Raw genomic sequence first — 24,856 nt, forward strand, 5'->3', positions numbered from 1 at the left:
TCATTCCAGAGAACACAGTTCTTCCACTGCTCCACAGCTCCTCAATGCTTGGGGGCTTTACACCTCTCTACTAGCCCACGCCTGGCATTAGGCAGCATGGAGCCAATAGGTTCATGATTGTTTATCTGCTCCAGAGAGTCCTATTCTATTGGCAGCACTTCTAGATTAGACAAACTGTGTGTGTGTGTGTGTGCAACTTAGGATAGATGCATGCATTCATTTATCCACAACCCTTTGCACTTCTAGTGTACCTTTCTGCAGATGTTGGCTCCATCCCTCCAGCCATCTGTTCTGGGAGGAGAGTTGTTGAAGACTGACATTAAAAAGAACGTCTCATATTTTTAGAACTTTTCCCAGAACCAGACTTTCAGGCCAAGACCCATTTCAGAGTGTACTTTTACTGCAGAACTGCACACTTATGTAGCACTTCTGTAGCTCTCATTAGCCAATGGTAGCTAGTGAAGCTGTGAATAGGGCACAGGTCCTTTAGTTGCAGTGCATTAAAAGTAAGAGTGCTGAAGACTTGCTGTGTGCCCCTGAATCACATTTACAGTAATCTCTGCTGTACACTGCTGATGTGGTGGTGGTGGTGGTGGGGCCGTGAGGCAGACAGAGAGAGAGAGATCTCGAGAGCGTGAAGCAGAGGCAGAGAGAGAGATCTTGAGAGAGCATGAGGGCACGAGAGAGCGAGTCAGAGAGGGCATGAGGCAGTGGCAGGGAGAGCGCGCTCGAAAGAGTGTGAGGCAGAGGTAGAGAGAGCACGCCCAAAAGAGCATGAGGGCATGAGAGAGCGAGTCAGAGAGAGCAGGAGCGTGAGGGAGCGCGAGAGAGCGAGTCAGAGAGAGCAGGAGTGTGAGGGAGCGCGAGAGAGCGAGTCAGAGAGAGCGTGAGGGAGCGCGAGAGACCGAGTCAGAGAGAGCAGGAGGCAGGGGCAGGGAGAGCGCGCCCGAGAGAGTGTGAGGCAGAGGTAGAGAGAGCACGCCCAAAAGGGAGAGAGCGAGAGCGTGAGAGAGCGCGAGAGGGCGAGTTGGAGAAAAAGAGCGAACGCGAGAGCCAGAAAAAGTATACTTTCCTTGAAGAACTTTGAGGGTCTTCCATTTGAAACTGTGATGAAACCTGATAGGACCCTATCCTACACCCTGCACAAGGCGTGTCCCAATACTCATTGCTATCTTCCACCCCACCAACAGTCCATCTTCACTCCTTCCACCTCCGTCGTTTAATCAGCAGCGCTGCTTGTGAATATCTCTACGCTGATGGGTGCGGTGGTCTCGAAATGAGGGGTGTTCAGGTCAGTTTCTTCGTCAGACGTTCGTTGCTATCTTGGCAGTGAATTGTCAACACAGGCGCGTGCAGCCCTCCCCCCCACGCTTTACACCACTTAAAAATAGCAACCCGCCAAGGTCAGTCTGACCGCACCTGGCTCTTAAAGGGAGCGGCGGCGAAAGACACGCTGATTGGTTTATTGCTGCACTTTACGCCCAAAACAAACACACCCATGATCCATTAAGAGACTCAGTACATGACTTTTGTGAGTTTCAAGCCGAGCAAGGCGAACTTTTCCCGTCGTTACCATAGCGAAGACACACCGTCACGCCCCCTAAATCAAGCTGTATGGTTGGCGGCTTGCCACGAGATTTTTAAAAATGGGGCCCTTAAAGTGCGTTAAGAAATCTTCAAGAAATGTTTTTAAGAAAAAAAGGTTTCTTTGAAGGTTCCTCAAAGAACCTTAAGATGTTCCTACACAATTTCATATTATAGAACCTCCAAAAGTTCCTCAAAAGTCCCAAAATGTTTGCAAATTTCACATTTTCAAAATGTATCAAATCAGATTCATTTGTATAGCACTTTTTACAACTGGTCTCAGTGAGCAGCCGAAGACCACAGTGGCAAGGAAAAACTCCCTCAAAGCTCAAGAAAGAAACCCTGCGAGGAACCAAGACTCACTAGGTGGACCCGACCCTTCCTCCTCTGATCAGAACTATTTATAAATTATTAATAAAAGTCACAAAACCACCTAAAACTGTTGTACTGCTCAGATGTGCATATTATATATTCATAATCATAATATAAAAATCATGGTGTAGTAGAACTTGCTATAGTCATAGTGGTGATATCTTTTACACCGAGTCGGGGGTCTCAGTGTGAGCAGTTAGAGTTACAGGCCAGATGATGTTGGAGAAGTTGCTGCATGCTCTGTTTGTCTCTTCTCTGCTGGCTCTCGTCCGCTGAGCGATGTTTAAAACATGTTGGCAGATGCTGCCGCCGCAGACAAATCCCCAAAGTAAAAAAACAACAACAAAAAAACTTTGCAGAGGATAAAAAAATCAGGCTCTGAGCCAGAAAAGCTCTTCATTTCAACAGCAATTAGGCAGCGTACAGTATCTTCCCTTTCTTCATGTTTGAGGTTTCTCTCATTTCTCTCGATCCGGGGTCTCATGGGTTCCTTCTCCCAACGAGAACATCCATATTCATAATTCTGGCTTGCATAGGAGCACAACCATGTCTGCATTTCATCTTTATTGTACAATACAGATAATCAGACTTTCTCTTAGTGTATATAACCCTTCCAGAGTAATTGTCTGAAATCACGTAATGATGTAATTAATTTACGACAGTTACATCATTAATTTCTCGATTAATTGATTCACTTTTTTTAATTCCAGAAAGCCAATACACAACCACTTTTCCACAGGAGTTCTCTGCTTGTTCCAATTAATCCAGGTCATTTCCACATGGTTGGAAGTAGAGGATCCTTGAGGAACATTTTGGAGGTACTTTAAGGAGTGCTACCTTCTAGAAACCTTTTCTTAATAGACCTCAAGAGGTTCCTCTACAGCTTCAAATTGAAGAGCATCCAAAGGTTCCTCAAAGATCTTGTCATTTTAACAGTGGAGTCGGCCATCCAATGGAACTGGCTCTGCATTCAGAAGGTCGCTGGTTTGAGTCCCGTGGAGCATCACTGGACTCATGTGTTCATATCTTTTGGGGGCAGCCATGACTCGAAGGTTGGAGAAGTGGGCTCGGGACCAGAACATTGCTGGTTTAATTCCCTCCATATAATGAGCTGCAATCTTGTCTTATTATCCATAAGTAGGGGTGTGCGATATTTGACAAATTTATATCTCGATATTTTCTGGGAATCTGCCGATAACGATAATTAGACGATACTTTTCATTCTTCAAAATTTGACTGTAAAAGTCTCACATTGCGCTGGCTTGTTCTACTTATTAATTGACTTAATTAATTGATTAATTGTTTAATTGACTAATTTTTCACAGCAAATGGATCAAATCAAATCATATTTATTTGTATAGCACTTTTAACAACTGGTGTCACAAAGCAGCTTTACACAATCAGTAATTAGTAAAAGACCCCAAAAAATCAATAATATGAAAAAATCCAAGACCCCCAGTGAGCAGCCAACGGTGACAGTGGCAAGGAAAAACTCCCTCAGAGCTGGAGGAAGAAACCTTGAGAGGAACCAAGACTCACAAGGTGGACCCGACCCGTCCTCCTCTGATCAGAACTATTTATTAATTATTGATAAAAGTCACCAAACCACCTAAAACTGTTGTACTGCTCAGATGTGCAACATATTTTCTGTAGTAGAACTTAATACAACCTTGGCAGTGTCTGTTTTAAGCCATAGTACCTGACGCTGTTTCAATTCCCTTCATATAATTTACTGCACTTATATATTACTGAACTCATATTATTCATAAGTAGGGATGTAAAATATTGACAAAAAATTCTCAATATTTTCTGGGATTCTGGTGATATCAATAATTAGATGATGCATTTAGTACCATCAACCCACCCACATTAATTCTCACCCAATTGGATCTTCATCAGGTTTCAACCAATGAAAATTTGGTTGAGTTTGAACATTTTGTTACTTCCAATAAACATCTTTTGAGCCTTTATAAGACTTTTTCACCCTCTTCAGGGTCACAAACGATCATGACATCATTTTGTTATATTTATTGTACATATTTATTTATTGGAGCATTAATCCAGCACAAATCAATCCAAACAGTAAATAATAAATAAAGCACAAGTGCAAAAAAGAAAGACGGACATTTAACACTGTAAATGAGTCCAGCAGCACCATGGTTTGAGATGCATTCATATTTCCGGTTTTTGCATAACGACAAAACAGGGGAATAGTAGTCGAACCCTGTTCTCTTCAGTTCTTGATCATCTGTCCTGATTTGCTGATTTGAACTTCATGACTGTAACAGTTCAGGTTCGGCCTCAGGATAAAATAGATGGTTGATGCAAACATTCGGTAGACATTGTGAGTATAGACCACGCCCGTGGAGCTGGTTCGGGGGGCGGGGAGGGTGAACTTAGGGACTTTGGGCAGCTTAGAAGAGAGTAGCAGCTGAAGAGAGTAGAGAAAAAGGGAGGTGAAGGGGGGGGGGGAGTTGTGCGATGTTGTTGTATAGAGCAAGTTTTGTGTATGTATGTATGTATGTATGTATGTTTGTGTGTATATATATAGAGATACACACACACACACACACACACACACACATATATGTATATATATCAGGGCTGAGAGGGAGGAGCTTGGGCGTGGTCCATCTCCAAAAATGTAATTTTGTTATAGCTCCACTTTACACGTAATATTTCCGTCAAATGAATGATCCAACATTATTAATGTGGTCCAATAATGTGGTAATAATGAGGGTTGCACTATTACATTTTTGAAGGTAGGGCTTCAAGTAATGCTTAAAGAACTGTGCGTATAATATTTTACTACTTTTCTGATGTGTGTTAACGTCTTCTTGACCAGGAAATGTTGCAAAAGTGTCCATCATATTTTTTTTTTTTTTGGGGGGGGGGGCCCATCAAACACTGGATACAGTTTAAACTTTGTGTAGGTATACTTTCAGTAACTCACCCTGTTTATTAAACAGTTAGTCTCCCCCCCCCTCCAGGCAGCATGGCCCGGCCTTACTTTTCTGATTTAATGTGTATTTGATCAAGTATCAGTGTATCAGTGCTTTTGGTTTCTGCATAAAGATTTGAACCAAATTTCACATTACGTGCAAATATCAGGCGAGAGGGTCTAAATTAAAAACGGCTGTACTGCTGGGCAGCATGCTCTTGCCACAGGGTGTTCTTTTACTCTGCTTCGAACCCAGAACTCAAGCATAACCATGGTTTTACTGAAAACGTCTTTCCTGGAGAGTGGAGTTTTAGTATTTATGCACACTGAGAGCAAGAGAGCAATCACAGTTCAGGTCGTTTATGTTGTTGTTGTTGTTGTTGTTGTTGTTTTTGTTGTCACGCAAAAAGCTTGTATCTCAATTTTTTATTGACAATTTTCCTTTTTGACACAATTTAAATCTAGCAGCTGTTTTTTGCATTGCATAGAAATTTTACGATGACTGTATCAATAAAAATGTCCACTGAAAGTTCACAAGATTTTTTCCTTAAAGTTGTAAAGTTGATATTTTGGAGATACAAGGTTTTGATGTATAGTATTGTGATATATACAGTAATACCGCCAAAGCCTGCAAATTTAAATATCAGAGACTAAAAACTAAAACAAGACTATACTAAAATGTATTTTTCATTTTGTTTATTTATTTATTTAATTGTTTGTTTGTTTATTTATTGTCCAATATTTTAAATATTTATGGTATGCTAATTCAATAAAAAAATGTATTTTGATCACTTTGGTTAGAGATCTTGCTAAAGTTCATGTCTAAACTTTCATTTTTCTATTCCAGTGAGGAAGTTGGATAAAACTATTGGTTGGATATAAAAACAGGTTCAGTAAGTCAGTCTCTCAGTCAGTCTTATATGAACACCTCTACTCTTGCAGTGTAATGGTTGTAGTTTTGAATTTGAATGATAGTCACATTTTTATTAATTTGTATTTTACATAATTCAGATTTCTACTCAATAAGTCAAAACCTCAGTTTGAACAGGACTAGTTTTACATGGGGAGGTGGGTAATGACCGGTACCCATTACCAGTGTATCACAGTGATTTTTGTCCCGTCCAGATACAGACTTCTTTAAAATGAGCTGTAAAAAATAACCCCAGGTTATAATAATCCCATGTGAATTGCCATGTTGGTAAATACTCCACCACATCCTGCATAATGGGAGTTTTTCCACAGGTTTTCTTGAGGGCATGGTGACGTTTTAGTGCAACCTTTGGGACAAATGAAGCGGGTTATACAACTCCGTGGCAAATGTGGAAAACCTCAGATGTTGTGCAACACACTATTTAAAATCTTAATGATTTCCCAGTGGTCTTCTGAGTGGAGCCACACACTGAAAAATAAAAAAGCCCTTTGAGCTTCAAGCATGGCTGGAATTGACCTACCACGCTTTAAGATCCACGGAAGACAAGCATCCAGTTTCAGCACTGAAGTGGCGCAACAAGTTTCCCCATTTCTTCCAAGAGTACAATGGTCTCCATACTGACTTCTGTATGTAGTAGTATCTACGCTTGGAGAGATCTTTTGCATTCTAGCTGATATAAACTAGATAAGGGTTTAGAAACGCTCTAGAAAAACCGCGTTTAATGTAAATGTAAGTTCACAGCTCTAGACCGGCCCTACGGTCTAACTGCTGCTTTTTCCCCCTCAGCCTGGAGCAATCATGTGAAGGGGGGGGGGATTCCGACCTACTGCTTATGGAAACATCGAATAGAATATAGAGTTTTACTTTGAGCAACAAAGCAGTGAAGACATGTCGAGCTTGGTCTTGAACTCATGTGGTCTGATACACATGTAAAGGAATCAGAAACAAGCTGACATACTAGATGTTTTGAAGTCCATGGAATCACTGAAGCTTTTAAGTTCTGGGTTGAAACATAGTACAGCAGGACCCTGAAGAGAAACACAGGCTGGAATCTGGCTGGAATGCTCTGGCTGGGATTTTGCCAGTTTTATGGAGAGCTCTAATTTTGAGACGTCAATTATTTTTGTAGTTATTAAAATGTATAAACATCAATATGATGATATGTGTCGGATATTGGATCAGACTTAAATCTACTGATCTGGGATCTCTTTTGTCTTTTGGCATCTTAATGAAAGGGACTATATATATATACACACCACGAGATGGCGAGCTGAGGTCAGATCAGTTCTCTGAAATATGAGATACTCCTGAAAAAATGAAGAAACCACAATTTATTTTCTTAAATCTGCATCTCTACATTTCTGGCAGCCAGTTTAATCCAGATATTTCATAAAACAAAGCTGATTTACCTGCATTTGCAGACTAAAGGCGTAAAGTCACCCAACAGCAATGTAAAAAACTAGTGGAGAGCCGGCCAAGACATGAGAGCTGTGATTGGCCGGCGAGGTTATTTCACCATAGTTATTTCTGAATGCTCTTAAAGTTCAAATATTAGTACTGTGTTGTTTAAATTTCAATATGAACTTTGCCTCATAATTATTATAATCATGTATTTGCATTGTTTGAGCAGCTATTTTTGAGCAGTTGTCATTTTTGCAAATAAATAAATAAATAAATGCTCTAAATAGCAATTTGTTTTTTATTAGAATTTAGAGGAAATGTTGTCCATGGGTTATGAAATTCAACACAAATGTTAATTTCCTAAACACATTGTCTAGAAATAGTAAAACCAGAGAAGCTGAAGATGTAGGGTGGTCTCTTCATTTTTCCGGAGCTGTACATAAGAGGTTTAAAGCATAGTTGCATTTGGCGACGAAACCGGTATCACTTCAGTAACATTCACAGTCTGCTGACCAGAGAGGTAAACCATGACATTGCACAAGGATATTACATTTAGAACATAAATCTTTTGATTTGAGGCTCGGTTGAAAAAAAAAAAAGTCCCTAAGAAGGGTTTCACTACACTGCATCCTTCAATAATTAATCTCACATCCTTCCTCTCCCTGCACTTCTGATGCATAGCCATTAAAAAGAGGATAACAGACGGTCATTTTCAATCAATGATCCTTTATAACCATCATATCAGCTCCACTGACCAAATAGGATCAGTGTGTCGGTCCACAATTTCAGACTGTGTCCATCGGTTTATCTGTCATCAGCCTCCTTTCAGCCTGTTTGGCCTTCAACGGTCAGGACCCTACAGGACTGACCACCACAGAGCAAACTGTAGTATCTATCTATCTATATATATATATATATATATATATATATATATATTAGTAGAATTTGGGTGGTGGGTCAGTCATTCTCAGTGTTGTTAGTAGTGTGTGTGTGTGTAGCACTGGTGGGACGAGTAGTGGATCAGATGCAGCAGTGCTGCTGGAGTGCTTAAACACTGTGTCTGTCCACTAATTGTCCACTCTCTATTAGACACGCCTACCTAGTTGATCCAGCTTGTAGAAGGAGGTGGAAGCTCTGTATCTGTTGCTGCACAGCATGTTGTGTTGGTCATCCTCTAGTCCTTCATCAGTGCTCACAGAACGCCACCCACAGGATGCTGTTTGCTTGGCTGGATACTTCAGGTTGGTGGACTACTCCGAGGTGTTTAAGCACTCCAGCAGCACTGCTGCTTCCGCCAGCGCTACCCACGCTACTAACACACTCGTACCACCACCATGTCAGTCAGTGTCACTGTGCACAGTGCTGAGAATGACCCACCACCCAGATACTACAGTCTGCTCTGTGGTGGTCAGTCCTGTGGGGTCCTGAATAACTGGTTTATATTATTTACACCACTGAGCATGTTCTTATTGAATCCCAGTTTTTGAGCTACTGTTCTACAAAGGGTTCTCTGAGCGTAGCATAGAAGAAGGGTTCTCTGAGCGTAGCATAGAAGAAGGGTTCTCTGAAACCACAGTTAAAAACAAGATTGCTGAGTGTGAAGAACCTTTATCGGGGTTAAAGAACCTTCTCTAAAGGTTCTTAAATGTGTTTTTTTTTAGCAAAGGCAATGAGTATATGTACACAACATGCACAAAATGCATGTTGAGTCCCTGTAGAAAAGTATTGCCGATAGATTAGGACTCCCCGGGGCAGACAAATGAATATGGACCTCCTGGCACCATGCCTAATGCCAGGCATGGGCTAGAGGAGTACGAAGCCACCCCAGCGTAGAGCTGTGTTGCAGTGCAATCGTGTTCTCTGGAATGATGGATGGTGCTCCAGGAATTTAGGGAGTTGGAGATGAGGTGAGGTGGTGATCATCCAATGTCTTGACCTCACTAGTGTGTAAGTCGCTGAATGCAATTAAATCCTCACAGCAATGCTTCAAAACCTAATGAGCTTCCAAACAACATCAGGATAAACTCTTAATACCCTTGATTTTTGGACGAAACAATGAATGAGCAGATGTCCCATTACTTTTGTCTAATTATTGTATTCTTTGCCTGATTTGTGTGCTTTACTGTATGATCTATCATGGTTCTAAAATGGTTCTATATGTTGTTTAACAGGGTTCTTTGATGCCTTAAGGATAATGATGCTCTTTTTGAGTACTTATTTTTAAGCTCCATCTATAACAGAGGTTCTTCTATGGCACCATGCAAAAAACCCATTGTGAGGGATGCTGTAAGTAATTGACAATGAATGAGCAGATGCAATCAAATTCTTCCAGCAATGCTTCAAAACCTAATGGGCTTCCAAACAACAGCAGGATAAACTCTTAATACCCTTGATTTTTGGACGAAACAATAAATGAGCAGATGGCCCAATACTTTTGTCTAATTAGTGTATTCTTGGCCTGATTGTGTGGCTCTTCTCTATGATGGACAAAGTACTCAAAAAGAGTGTAATTATACTTAAGCATCAAAGAACCCTGTTAAGCAATATGTAGAACCATTTTAGAACCATTATAGATCATATTGTTACTCTTCTATCCCAATTTAACCATGCAAAAAACCCATTGTAAGGGATGCTGTAAGTAATTGACAATGAATGAGCAGTTTCAATCAAATCCTCACAGCAATGCTTCAAAACATAATGGGCTTCCAAACAACACAAGGATAAACTCTTTATACCCTTGATTTTTGGACGAAACAATGAATGAGCAGATACTGAATACTGAATGAATGAGTCCCAATGAATGAGTCCCAATACTTTTGTCAAATTACTGTATTCTTTGCCTGATTTGTGTGTTGTTGATTTATCATGGTTCTAAAATGGTTCTACATGTTGATTAACAGGGTTCTTTGATGCCTTAAGGATAATGATGCCGGTTTTTCAGTACTTTTTTTTTTTTAGCTCCATCTATAACAGAGGTTCTTCTATGGCATCGTGCAAAGAACCCTTTCAACACCACTTTTAAGAGTTTAAGGGCAGAAATGATCAAAAATGCATAATATATATCCTGAATACTGTATAACCCGTGGGATAGAACCTCTGGAGTTGGTTTATATGATTCATTTGTTGTGTTTAAGTGTTCATAACTGGTGATTCCTTGAGTTGTGAGCAATTGATGTAAGTAATTGACCTTCTGAGTGCATCAGTAGAGCGGAAAGTGCAGAACAGATGGATAATCTCCCACAGCTCATTGGAATGGCAGTCACACCTGTGTTTTGTAGACCAGGAACTGCCTGATGCATTGGTATCGTTATGCATGTGCATGCTCAATCCGAGCTGACCAGTGCCATCAAAAATCCCCAAGCATTTAAAAGGTCACACTCACCAGATCACAGGTCAAAAGGCCTGTCCAAGTCATATGTGTGTTTTTGTTTATCTGGCAGTATCAAAATATTTGAGGCTTATTTCATCCAGTCCGTGAAGGTGGACGCAGCATGTGGTCATCATCCTGCCCCTCATCCTGCCCTCTTCTGTACAAATCCCCCCTGTCAGAATCCTCAATCGTTCTCCCAGGCTTGTCCTTTTACTCTAAAGGAAGTCACTCTGCATCTCGTTGGACAGCTGGCTGACTGCCACCTCACTGTGTGTGGATCCAGTGAGGATCAGTACCGTTCTTTGAGGTGTAGCGTCCAGGCCGTGACCTTTGCTGCTGTCTGGACAGTGCCTGCAGGTCTGATGGCTTTCGTGAAGTCCGTTGGAGAGCCGTGTGGAATCGCACTCCTCTTTGTCGTGCTGCAAAGGATGGCATGCATTTTTCCGCGCCGGCTCTGGCTGGCACACACACGGGCACAACGTCCTCTTGCACTTGGCGGCGTCCCTGCACAGGGACTTGCGGAAGTTGGGCTTGAAGCCCAGGTAGACCATCGGGTTGTAAATTGTGGAGGACTTGGCGAACATGGCAGCGAATGCAAATGCCACGGGAGGGACCATGTCCGGATTCACGAAGGCTGCCCACATGGAGACGGCGGCGTACGGACTCCACGCCACCAGGAAGCCTATGCACACGGCCACGGAGAGCTGTGTGGAGTAGAGACAGTTATGAAGAAACGTCCAAGACAAAGACCATAGGAGGCCATAAGAGAACCTGTTTAGGTTCCATAAAGAACCAGGTTTGTCATAGAAATGTGTGAGTGTGAGGAACCTTTAAAAGAAGTAAAGCGTCTTTATCCATTTAAAGGTCCCATCTCTATTACAAATATGGTTCCTTATAGAACCAGAAGTGGTTCTTCTGTGGCCCCACTCAAAGAACCTTTTGTAGTATCTTCATTTTTTAGAGTGTAGGTGGCATGGGGTCTGATTACAGAGAAAGTTGAGACTGTTCAGAACAGTTTGATATGAAGCATGTAGGTATTACATTATATGGAAGTGCCTTATAAAAAAGTCCCTGTAGTAAAGTATTGCCAATAGAATAGGACTACCCAGAGCAGACATATGAACATGGGCCTTTTGGCACCAAGTGTGGGCTATAGAGGGGTATTAAGCCCCCAGCATTGAGGAGCTGTGGAGCAGTGGAAGAGCTGTGTTCTCTGGAATGATGGTGGTGGAGCTCCACCCAGTACTTTTGGGATGAGTTAGGGATGATGAGGTGGGGTGGTGATCATCAAATGATCATCCTGAGATCAGGATGATCATTGGATGGGATCAGGATCAGGATGATCACCTCATCATCCCTAACTCATCCCAAAGTCATCACAAAAGTCCTGGATGGAGCTCCACCACCATCCATCATTTCAGAGAACACAGTTCCTTCATTGCTCCACAGCTCAATGCTGGGGGGCTTTATACCCCTCTACTAGCCCATGCCTGGCATTAGGCTTGGTGCCAAAAGGCCCAATGCTGTAGTCACCGAATGCTAGGCCACATGGGTTCTCATTATAGAGAGAGCTGAGATTGTTCTGAACAGCTGGATATGAAGCATGTGGGTATGATCTGATATGCAGACGTCTTCAAAGGCGTATTTAAGAAAATATGCAAAAATCAAGACACCCCCCCAACATAATTTCCAAACTTGACTTTTGTAAAAATCTAAATTCTGCATGGCATTGTGCCATGAAGGAGCAACAATTATCATTATTTAAATGAAGTCATGCTGAAGTCAAGCCAATCTTGGACTCAGCTGGGAACACTGTTGGGGATTGTGAGGCTCAGCCAGAGACCAGATGAAAAGATACAGATGGAGGGTGGAGGGTGGAGGCGAGACAGAAGGAACACAGGATGTCTATCTGTGGCACTTTAAAAGGGTAAAGAATCGCACCTTGACGATGAGGGTTTGAGCATTGACGATTTTATTCTGCGGGGAGACGTGCTGCTGCACCGCCTGCCGGGACCCCCGTACCGTCATAAGGATGAAGGCGTAGGAGAAGAAGATGATGGTGCAGGGCACGATGTAGCAGAAGAAGAAGAGGCAGACGATGTAGGACATGGCCGGAAGGCTGTGGTTGGGTGCGTACCAGTCGATGCAGCAGGCCGTCCCGTACGGCTCAGAGCCATATTGACCCCAACCGGACAGAGGACCCACTGCGAAAACGGCAGAGTAACACCAGACCCCCAACACCAACAGCAGGGCGTGGGATGAGGAAAACTTATTACCTGTGGAGAAAGAGTGCGGGGGGAGGGGTCAATATGTAAATATTACCAATAACATTTTAATTCACTTACACTTCACAATAAGGATCCAGCACAAAGTACACGTATGAATGGGATACCGTGTGTAGCAACCATGTAGCAGGTGTCCTAATAATTTTGTCCATGTAGTGTATTTTTATACCTTTAAAAGGTCCTTTGAACTTTGAGCTGACTTGTTGAAGTTCACCAGCTGATGCTGGAGTTCAGTGAGCTCTTTAGAACCTTCCATTCTTTCACTAATGTGTGTAATAAAGACAGACAGCTCAATTCAATGATTTCAGAGGTGTGTCCCAATACTTTTGTCCTTTTAGTGTGAATTTAGATGTTATACAACCTCAAGCGTGAGCAGCAACTCACATTCTCCAATGAGAAAGCCATCGTCCCATTCTGTGGAGCTTAGGGCAGCTGATGGCCCGAGAGAACTGGGAGGTTACACAATCTTTCTCTCTGTGTCCACACTGAACCGGACCTTATTTATTTTATTATTTTATGGGGATGTAATTATCATCTCTCTGCCAGGGTTTGAGGTTCAGAGGAGATGGCTCAAGATCATGTGAAGCAAAAGAAAGATTTGCCTCATGCACGGCTTGCTGGCTTGCTTCTGGCTGTGCTGATAAAAAGGATCAGTAGTATTACTATGAATTATGCAGCTGGATTTGACTGCTGGAAGCTCCAGCAGCAGCTCTGTGGTCAGTAAAATTACACTCTTCTAAACAAAGGTGCTTCGAATAGTTCCTTGAGCGATGCCATGGAAGAACCACTATTCTTAGGAGAAGAACTTGATTCCAGGTCTGGGTGGCTATGTTGTGCTACTGGAGCCTGGACATTTCCTGCTGCCCAGGAGATGAGATGCCATGCGTTTTGCTAATAATTTGCATATTTAATTCCTGGTGCTAACGTCCTGGCTAGGTAGTGCTATGTTAGTGTGTAGTGCGACACACAGTAGCTCCAATGCAAATTGGCGGGGTATAAAAAGCAGCCTCCTAATCGGGGGTCCTCTTGCATTTGTCTCCAAAAATACTCCCCTGTTTGCTCAAGGCGGCTGCCGTAAAGCGAGTCACACTCACCGACACCATTGTTACAAATGAGGCACTTTTACAAGGGCATTTTTCAGTATGATAACATCAAACATTTATAAAATGCTTAAAAGCTCTAAATTAACCCACTCATCTTGGACTCGTTAGGGAGCGCCCTCTAGTGTCTGACGAACCTGAAAGGCTTGGTAACCGTCCTCTCTACAGGCTCTCTGGCACTACACCGCTGAGTCCTTGGGCAAGACTCCTAATCACTACTCTGGCCCATATTAACCCACTTATCTTGGACTCACTAGGGAGCGCCCTCTAGTGTCTGACGAACCTGAAAGACCTGGAAACCGTCCTCTCTACAGGCTCTCTGGCACTACACCGCTAAGAGTCCTTGGGCTCTTAGCTCCTAACTCTATTCTGGCCCATATTAACCCACTCATTTTGGACTCACTAGGGAGCGCCCTCTAGTGTCTAACAAATCTGAAAGACTTGGTAAACGTCCTCCCTACAGGCTCTCTGGCACTAGGCCGATAAGAGTCCTTGGGCAAGACTCCCAACACTACATTGGCCCACCTCTGTAATATGAGTACCCTTGTGAGTCGCTCTGGATAAAATGATTAGCTAAATGCCATCAATGTCAATGTAAATATGTTGCCAGGTATTTCATCATGGAAAAACCATTGTACTGTGCATATACAATCATTTACTTTTATTTACTTTTGGTGTTTATCAGTAATAATTACAATTAGGAAGTGTTTTTTTTATTTTTATTTAATTAGCTCGAACCCAACTTTTGCTGGTAGCTGGCTTCAGATGAGCTAAGGTGGTTAGCTGGAAAGCTAGCTCATTAACCAGCTCTCGACCAGCATAGTGCATGTTGCATTTAATTTTAGTCATACTGGTTGACCAGCTTGGTCATGCTTAACCAGCTTGACCTGCTCGAGCTGGCTAAGCTTTTTTTTTCAGCAGGGTATTTCAGTACTGGACAGTACTCGAGCTGAGAACCACTGGTCTACTCTCATCTGTGAAGCCTTTCTAGTGTAGAACACTGCAAACTGCCGATTTCTCTCAGAGCTGAATGCTGATTTGCCATGGCCGGCCAGCTTGAAGGAAATGATGTGCTATCACAACTATTCATAAGGAATTGAATAGTGGGTGTCAGTTCTTTGGAATGGTACCACTCACAAATACGAGTGCACAGGAAATGTGAAATAGCTGTGAGCAGAGCTGCCAGCATCAGACGTGCACATTAGGGGCACATTACATTCATTGAAGTGTCTGGAATTCATTTTACTCACTATTTTCATTCATGAAACTTGTCATTAGTCCATGGACACCCATCTCACAGTGAGATTGGTGTTATCTTACTCAATATTGAATAAGAGACGGGAATGACTTCCCTGAGGGTTGGGTAAAACATCTTCTACAGCAATTCAAAGCATATTTGCCTTATTCGAGCATTATTAATGTTAAAATGTCACAGTTATAAAGTGCCATGACGTCCTCACTTGTTTCTCACAGTTTGAGTTGTCTTTTGTATTTCCTTTTGCTTTTAAAGAACCACTGAGGAACCTTTGTAAAGCTTGAAGACTTGAACATGCCAACATAGACCATAACTACAACATGTAAAGATCACCATGACTCAGACTTGACTTGACTTGACGACTACTACCATAGTCTTGGTTTTGACTTGAACTTGACTACTACCATCGTCTTGGTCTTGACTCTGCCTCAACTATTACCACAGTCTTGGCCTAGACTCAGACTCAACCACAACAAAGTCTGAGACTTGATCACTACAAAGGTTTGGTTCAGACTCAGACTCGACTAACACAAAGTCTCAGTCTTGACTTAGACTTGACTACAACAATGTCTTGGCATTGGACTTTGACCTGACTACTACTATAGCTTTGGTCTTGACTTGGACTCAGCATTTACTAAGTCTTGGCCTTCACTCAGACTTGACCACAAGAACGTCTGAGACTTGACTACTACAAAGTCTTGGCCTGGACAAAAACTTTGTAGTAAAGTCTCAGTCTTTACTTACACTCAACTACTACAAAGTTAGGGTATTGAATTAGACTTTACTACTAGAATAGTCTTGGTCTTGACTCAGACCTGACTACTACAAAATCTTGGCCTTGCCTCAGACTCGACTACTACAAAGTCTAGGTATTAAATCAGATTTCACTACAAATATGTATTTTAAATTGGATTTGCGTACCATAGTCTTGGTCTTGACTTGGATTTGACTGCTACAATTTCTTCACCTTGACTTTGGCCAGACTACTACAAAGCTTTGGTCTTAACTCGGACTCGACTACACAAAGTCTCAGTCTTGACTTAGACTTGACTACACCAATGTCTTGGCCTTGGACTTGACAACAACCCCAAGTATTGGTCTTGATTCAGACTTTACTACAAGGCCTTGGTCTTGGCTTAGACTAGACTACTTCTCAAATCAGACGACTTGTGTCCAGGTCTTGGTCTTGACTCATTTCTAATGGTCTTAACTACAACATGACTCAAGTATCTATTAAATCTGATTTAAAGCTGTCTGCAAATTCCAAGCCATGTTTCAGACAATTACTAACAAAATCCATGTCATGGTGACAAAATGACTTGTTAACATCAACCAAGTATTACCATGGTTGGTTGGATCATGCTAAAGCCTTAAAGAATCTACGCCACAACAGCAGCTTACACACAAACATACCAGCACCAGTTCTTTCGAGCAGCACATGGACTATTTTTATATACTATATAAACAGGAAGGGCCTTTATTTAGCAAATTATGCAAATTTGAGTTTTCACCAGTTACATTTGGAAGTGAATCAAAGCTCGAAAGAGGGAAAGATCCTTTCCACAGCACTTCAAAGCCTCCTCACTCTGATTTACAGTTCCTGTTTCTCCTCATAGCTTTGTCTGGAAGGAGATCCTGGATGGCATGAATTGGCTTGCATCAAACTTACACATACTTTCCATATGAATGGAATATATTATATCAACACAATTACTGCCAGCAGTGTCTGTGTGCTATCCTTTATTCATGTGGAAATTACAGTGTGTGTTTGTTCTGAGGAATGTATTCATATTTACATTCCCAACAATATGCAATATGTGATATTTCTCAGAGAGAAACACCAATCTCTCGCTCGCTTTCTCACTTTCCTGTCTTGAACCATTTCCTTTTGCTTTAAAAGAACCAGTGAATAACATTTTTTAAGCTTGAGGACTTGAACCTATCAATATAGACCAGCAATAAATGTTTAAAGATCATTATTAACCTCTTATGTAATCATTATGATATTAGTTATGCCATTAAAGCCACAGTATGTAGCATTTTTGCATTAAAGGAGCAATAAGGAAAATTGTGTCACTGTTGTTGCTACTCTGGGCTCACTATGCTACTAACTGCAGTGTGCTACCTTTGGGAAAGTGGGCAGCATAATGCTTGCGAGAGCCATGTTATGCTGCGTAACTCTACAGCTTCAGTCCACATGTTTTTTTTTGTTTTTCTCTCTCTCAGCTCGTCCAGAAAAGCATGTCCTTTAGTGGTGGATCAAAGCATGAATTATACTTCCTAACTGTAGAGGGAGCCTAGGAGCAAGAAAAGCTAATTTTCCATAGTGTTGCTCTAAATGTAGATGTCATTTATTTGTAACCGTGTTGGTATTATCTAAATGATATTTCAGTTTCATTGATTTGTAGATTAGAATTCCTGAACTGAATGTTAATTTAGTTCATTATTTAGTAATGTGTAGTTATGCCCTAATGTAATTATACTTTAATAAGTATCTAATGTAATTTAAACATATTTCAGAATGATAATAATAATAATAACTGAATGTTCTGGATGAGTTTAATACTTTTACTCCACTACATTGTTTGTTTATGTGCTTCATCGTTACTCGCTACAATTATAAAAACGCTACGAATCATTTATCACCTCCAGAGCACTAGATGGCGCCGTCACCAGGTTCAATGAAGCCGCCTCAACATTGAGCAGAACAGGCGATCGAGCCGTGAGCTCCACTGCTGCAGTGAGAACCTCCTCCATCTTCACCTCCTGCAAATACTCGTATGTGTCGGAATGGCCTGAGCTCTTTCAGCTGTGGTTGAGTTTACAGAGAGTGAAGCTCAGGGGTTTGAGCTGCTCCTCACTGGTTTTACAGGTGAAACTCTTGTATGTGGTGGGTTGAGTCAGGTCTGCTCAGCTCTCTCTCTCTTCTGGGCGAGTTTGTTTAGAGAGTGAACTGAAGACAGGCCTTAAGTCTGAGCATCTGAACTAATATAAACAATGATACCCAAACTTTTGACTGCTTCTCTAAGAACTACAGAACACAGTACTGTACTTTTACTTTCAGTACTTAAGCAGTACTTTTTAGAATACTAAACTACTTGCAGTACTTAAGTACAGAAATGTTGAGTACTTCAGTACTTGCAGTTAAGTCTGGAGCTTAAAGAGCTTCTGCTTCTATTCAGGTCACTTTTTTGATCGAGCTCCTGTACTTTTACTCAAGTCTGGGGCTCCAGTACTTTCTACACGTCTGGTTAAACCCCACCGTCTGTCAGCCCGGTTAGAACAAAATGGGAAGATCCAAGAAACGTATAAAACTGACTGAATTAGTAGTAATATCATATAATGTCTTAAGGTTGTGAATGAATAGGAACTTTTGATTCCAGTGTTGGTGCATTGGAGCGACACCAGCGCCAGGTTCTGGAGCCCCAGTGGCCTAATGGGTAAGGCACTAGCCTCCTAAGCCAGGGATTGTGTGGGCCCATAACCCAGAGTTATGACCCAGTACTTATTGTAGAGTGTAGTGTCAGTGGAGTATTGGGTCTCCATACTGATGTCTGTGTTTAGTAGCTCCGGGCTATAGATGATGGGTTTTGGGCCACTGTTGGGCCCTTGAGCAAGGTGACCTTCACCCTCTCTGCTCCCCCAGATGCTGGAGTTGGCTGCTCACTGCCCCTAGGTCACTGTGTGTGTGTTCACTACCACAGATGGGTCAAATGTGGAGGACACCTTTCGCTGTATATATTACAGTGACAGATACATGCACCTTTACCTTTTGGGCTCTAACTGATATAAACTAGCTAAGGGTTTTTTCGGAGTGAACAGTGAAGCTCTTCTGGAAGTCGCTCAGGAGAAGAGCGTCTGTTAAACGGCTTTAATAGAAAAGTACACCAGAGTGCTTCAAGTCAGTCAAGTCAATTCTGAACAAAATCGCGGAGTAATCGCTGCTGTCAGCTCATATCCAGAGCTGCGCTGTCCGGCTTTAAGCAGCTGGTGTGATTAAATCTTACAGAGCTTTTTTTCCTCGCTCTGATGGACAGATCAGACCCGCTGGCAGTTATTTATTACGAGCCTTTCCCACAACAAACCAGCAGTGCATATCAATGCATTTCGGTCTCCAGTTAGCCTTACTCAAAGCAACACTGCTCTGAGCTCGACACCCTGCTGTGTGCACTATGTACCTCTGGCGAAGTGGGCGGGGAAATACCTGAGTCATATTCACATAAAGTACTGCAAGACTACTCTACCGCCTCAGTCCACATGCTTCTTTCACTGTTAGTGACGGTTCTGTACTTCTCTCAGCTTGTCTGGAAATGCAGGTAAGCATGTTTTCTCGCGTCAGGTTTCTTGCTTTTAAAGGGTGGCTCAAAGTGTGAATTCCCCACTTCCCACTTTCCAACTGCAGGGGGAGCCCAGGAGCAAACAAATGCTAAAGATGCATCCCAATTGTGTACTAATTACTAATGCTAACTAGTTTTTGAGAATGAAGTATGTAGTATAGATAAAAGGGTCAAAGTTGAGTATACTCAAATATTAGAGATGCATAATAAGATGATGGACACTATTATCCCACAATGCAATGCGAAACTGAAAGGGAGGAGCTACTCTCATCTAGAACAACTTTTAGAAAAAATGGCGGATAATGGATTAGTACATTAATGCTTTATGTTGCAGCACTATTATATATATATATATATATATATATATAATATAGTGTACATCTTAAAGTAGTCATGTGTGGTATGTAATTGCAATTGGGACACAGCCTAATTCTCCGTAATGCTGCTTTAAGAATATTAGCAAATATTACATAAGTGCATAAATGAGTAAATATGTTTATATAGATCATACCTGTCATGCAGAAACCTTGAATTTCATGTTTGTAGAAAATGGGTTAGTACATTAATGTTTTGTGTACCGACCTGCCAAACCTACACTATTAAGATATTACCTGCACTATTTTATTTATTTATATGTGTGTGTGTGTGTGTGTGTGTGTGTGTGTGTGTGTGTGTGTGTGTGTGTGCATTCTTTTATGGTATTGTGCTGCAGCCTAATTCTCCATAATGCTGCTTTAAGAATATTAGCAAATAATATTACATATCCCATACAAGTCCCAATTGCATACTAATTACTAATACTAACTATTTTTTTTAATTAAGTATGTAGTATAGATAAAAGGGTCAAAGTTGAGTATACTCAAATATTCAAGATACGTAATAAGATTATGGACACCATTATCCCGAAGTGCAGTGTGAAACAATGTGTTTGAATATATATATATATATATATATATATATTCAAACACATTGTTTTGCACTGCACTTATATATATACATATATATATATATATATTAAATATACTTATAAATATATCATAGTTGTCATGCAGATACCTTGAATATCTTAAAATGTCAACTACAGGAGAAAGAATTTCTATTTCTATTCATCATGAAATGTGATTCCTCATTCATCATAGAAATACATGGTTCTCCATGTCAGCGTTGATATATCTGACCAACCATACCAGAATACCTGAATAAGGATTTACATAATTTCTACAGTAATGAAACTATATTAGTTATAGCTATAATAATAACAAATTCAGATCTGGTGGTGTCATATTTTATATTATATGGAAATAATGAACACATTTGACTGATAAACTGAATGCATGATTGTGTTTATTTTCTTGGTCTGAGGCAAAGCCTGGGGCAGGGTGAGTGTTCCTGCTGAGACAGATAGAGAGATGCTTATCGCTTTAGCTCCTCGGTACACACCTCTGGCACACACCGGGGACAAGCGATAGGAGCTAAACACCCCCTCTGAGACATTGACAGGAGGTGGAGACTCCAAGGAGAAAAGAGTGCCAGACTGTGGAGGTTCTGCCCACTGATTCGTTCAATCCAAATATAGTCATGTGGAAAAAATAACACCCCAACAAAACCTTTTGTCTTTTTGAACGTATTTAAAGATCTGGACGTTTGAACATCAGCTGCAGATGATCAGAACATGGTTGTTGTGGATAATTCTGGAGGAGTCTTGGTGTCTTATTGAAACCTGAGATGTTTAGTCTGGTCTGCTCTATATGGTTGAAGTGAGGGGTGAAGATCATCACCATGATCGCCAGATCCAGAGAGCTCTCTGAGGCCTTCAGAAAGAGGGTTGGAGATGCAGAGGAGTCTGGAAACGGGTTCAGCAGTTCAGTTGCATTCAGCATCTTAACGAGGATAATCAATATTCTGGGTTCTTGGTGGGTTACTTAAAAAATTATCGTTGGGCTAACATCATTTTTTTAAGCTTTAGGCTAAAAAACCAAACTTTCATTTTTCAATCATCATTAAATATTACACAAACTTTAGGCAAAAGGGTTATGTAGACACCCCTTAATCGGAGATAATCGGCCTTAAGGCCTTAATTAATTAACGCAATAAAATAATTATCAGCATAAAGTAATTCTGTCATCCTTTAATTTCTATTAAATATAAAAGTGGGCTTTAATGGAGCCCAGATTGGCTCGGTGGTCTAATGCGCTACCAATATGACTCAGGAGTCGTGAGTTTGAATCCTGAGTCCTGCCTTTTTGCCATCAACGTCCGAGAGAGCACATCCAGGTGGGCAGATGACGCGCTCTCCCCCAATCACGTTCACCGAAAGTGATGTTGTACCCCAGTGGCAGAGTTGGGGACCTGGTACATTCAGATCGATGTTTCTGTACATTAAGATCGGTGGTTCTTTGAGTGATGCCACTTTTCAATAAGTCCAATAAGGAAGCATGCTTCCATGGGTGAAGACCCATTGCATCACGTGAATGGTTCTTTAGGCCATTGAAAGGTTCTACACACTCACAAAAGTGGTTCTCCTATGGCATCCTTCAATGAACCACCTGAATTTACCACACACCTCAAATTATCTAGGCCCCATGTGCAAGGTACAGGCCCAGTTCAGCCCCTCCTGGTCCCATCACTGACCTTGGTTGGCGTCCATATGTCCATGGTACCCATGGACCAACCTTTCTGGCTGCCAGTTGGGCCAACCCTTACAGTGTATAATGTGAGGTGTGTGTTGCTTTAGTGGTCTTCTTCTCTAAAGACCAACAAGACATTAATTCTTTATGTGTAAAACCACCTGACTCAGTCCTAATCTCACCTTAGCAACCAGAATATTAGATTTGGCCTTTTTTATATTTTCTAAGACATTTACAAAGAGATAAACACACACACACACACACACACATATATAATCTCACCCAGTATAAACTGCCAGTTAATTAATGGAGTAGCACATTTGCAGCAATGTCCTGCTGTGGCAGCTCAGGTCTCAGATGTAAAACTTTAGAGCTATTTTGAGCTCCATCCTTCTTAAACGAGTCCGTTTGAGCGCCTCATGATGTGCAGTGCGAGAGTATGAGCAAGGAGTCCACAAAAGCACTACAGAGAAAGGCTATTAGCATAAATCCATAGTGTTTGCCTTAATAAGCAAATTGCTATTATCGCTGTTGCCAACTGATCATTAACAACAACATTAGCTTTCAGTGGAGCAGTGCTGTGCTGGGCGCTGTGGCCCGGTTTCGTTTGACCGCCTCATAATTATTTATGCTCATTACCATATCAAACATGACTGCAGGGAAAGGGGTTCTGAACTTTCTCTCTTTTCTCTTTCTTGATCTCTCTTTTGATTGTTCATGATTATAGAGTGTACTGTGTGTTGTATCAACATCGTAACCATGGTGAAACTTGGTTCCTTCCAGCTGAGAACCCTTAAGGTGTTCTAGGCTTTCATAGAATCATCATGTTGGTTGTGTTCAAGCTCTGGAAGTACTGCGAATCTAGTGTACCAGATGAAATGGCCATGTGGGGCCTATATGGGTGGGCCCAACTGGCAACCCAGAAAGATTTGTCCATGGGTTCCACCATGCCCACCAGGGTCCCAACAAGGAGGGGTTGAACAGTTGGGTTGTACCCTGAACATGGGACCTAGATGGGACCCATGTGGGGCCTGTAGGGGTGGGCCCAACTGGCAACCAGAAAGGTTTGTCCATGGGTTCCATTGACATATGGATGCCCACCAGGGTTCCAACAAGGAGGGTTGAACAGTTGGGTTGTACCCTGCACATGGGGCCAAGATGGGACCCATGTGGTGCCTGTAGGGGTGGGCCCAACTGGCAACCAGAAAGGTTTGTCCATGGGTTCCACCATGCCCACCAGGGTCCCAACAAGGAGGGGTTGAACAGTTGGGTTGTACCCTGCACATGAGGCCAAGATGGGACCCCTGTGGGGCCTGTAGGGGTGGGCCCAACTGGCAACCAGAAAGGTTTGTCCATGGGTTCCACCATGCCCACCAGGGTCCCAACAAGGAGTGGTTGAACAGTTGGGTTGTACCCTGCACATGAGGCCAAGATGGGACCCCTGTGGGGCCTGTAGGGGTGGGCCCAACTGGCAACCAGAAAGGTTTGTCCATGGGTTCCACCATGCCCACCAGGGTCCCAACAAGGAGGGGTTGAACAGTTGGGTTGTACCCTGCACATGGGGCCATGTATGATTGGGTTTGGTGGGTTGTAGCAATTGGGCCTATTTGGGAAGCCTGACTGGGTCCCAGTAAAGCCCACTCAGAGCTCATGCCCACCTGGAACCCATCTACCCACATTTTTGGTTGGAAATAAAAAGGTTAAGATGGAACGTAGCTTACATACACTATGTCCAAATGTTTATGAACACACCCAAAGCCAGCCCTGAGTTCTCTTTACAGAAGAAGCCTGAGAAGCCTCACCTCTGCTCCACTGGACTGTCCTCTCTTCTCCATCCACTCTAATTTCACAGATGGTCCAGACACTCATACCTATATTCTAATACTACAGAAATATACAGGATTAATTCATTGCTGTTACGCAAAACCCTTGCATCTCCATTTTTTTAATTGTATTTCGCTATTTGGACCAATAGCATATTGAGTAATGTTGACTAATGTTGCCACTTAGTTTCACCAGTTCAGTTGAGTTAAATCAGTCAATCCTGTGATCTGAGGAAATGGTTTCCAAACTCTGACAGAAGAACCAGGTTCACCAGCTGTCTGGACAAACTGCATCTTTACCACCAGTTTCTTATTTTAATTAGGTCAGTTTTAGTTTTTGCTATATTTTAAACGATTTTGCAGATGATAAACCTTTATTTATACTCATGGTTGAGTTAGTCTGTGATAATAAAAAAAACACTATGATTTTAGGACATTTAAAAGTGTGTACGTTTATACTTCTACTTAAGTAAAAATAGTAAAATAACAATTACATCAACTTTAACTCAAGTATTTGAACTGGAAAAGACGTTGGGACTTGTGTACTCCTGCCACCTCTGTGCATTTGACTGGCTGCTGTCGCTCAACCAGCAGTGCAGCTCATTCCTCCCACTTTACCTGACGTCTCACTTTTGCTGACCGTACTCAACGTACAGTAGATCAGCAAAGTGGCAAAACATCGGTTCAAGCCTAGAAAACACCTCACAGTTTCTACCAAGTCCCATCTTTAGTGCTGAAGGCTCTGATACTGGTCTAGGGCCCTCTAATATCCAGGACCCTTGGGGACATGCCCAGTTGACCCAGTTGATAATCTGTCCCTAAACTTAGCA

At 41.9% G+C, this 24,856-nt stretch overlaps 1 protein-coding gene across 1 annotated transcript in view; it reads right to left on the reverse strand.

Moving 5' to 3' along the window:
• Window positions 1–9,603: 9,603 nt before the first annotated feature.
• Window positions 9,604–24,856, reverse strand: part of opn7b (opsin 7, group member b) — an 87,630-nt gene continuing 72,377 nt past the window's right edge. Inside the window, exons 5-6 of the mRNA XM_072696986.1 lie at window positions 12,541–12,875; window positions 9,604–11,303 (exon numbers count right to left, since the gene is read on the reverse strand). Of these exons, the coding sequence (XP_072553087.1) occupies window positions 10,815–11,303; window positions 12,541–12,875 (824 nt within the window). The 3' untranslated portion in view covers window positions 9,604–10,814. The remainder of the gene's footprint in view (window positions 11,304–12,540; window positions 12,876–24,856) is intronic.

This window comes from Salminus brasiliensis, chromosome 14 (genome assembly GCF_030463535.1).
Source record: "Salminus brasiliensis chromosome 14, fSalBra1.hap2, whole genome shotgun sequence".
Lineage (NCBI taxonomy): Eukaryota > Metazoa > Chordata > Actinopteri > Characiformes > Bryconidae > Salminus > Salminus brasiliensis.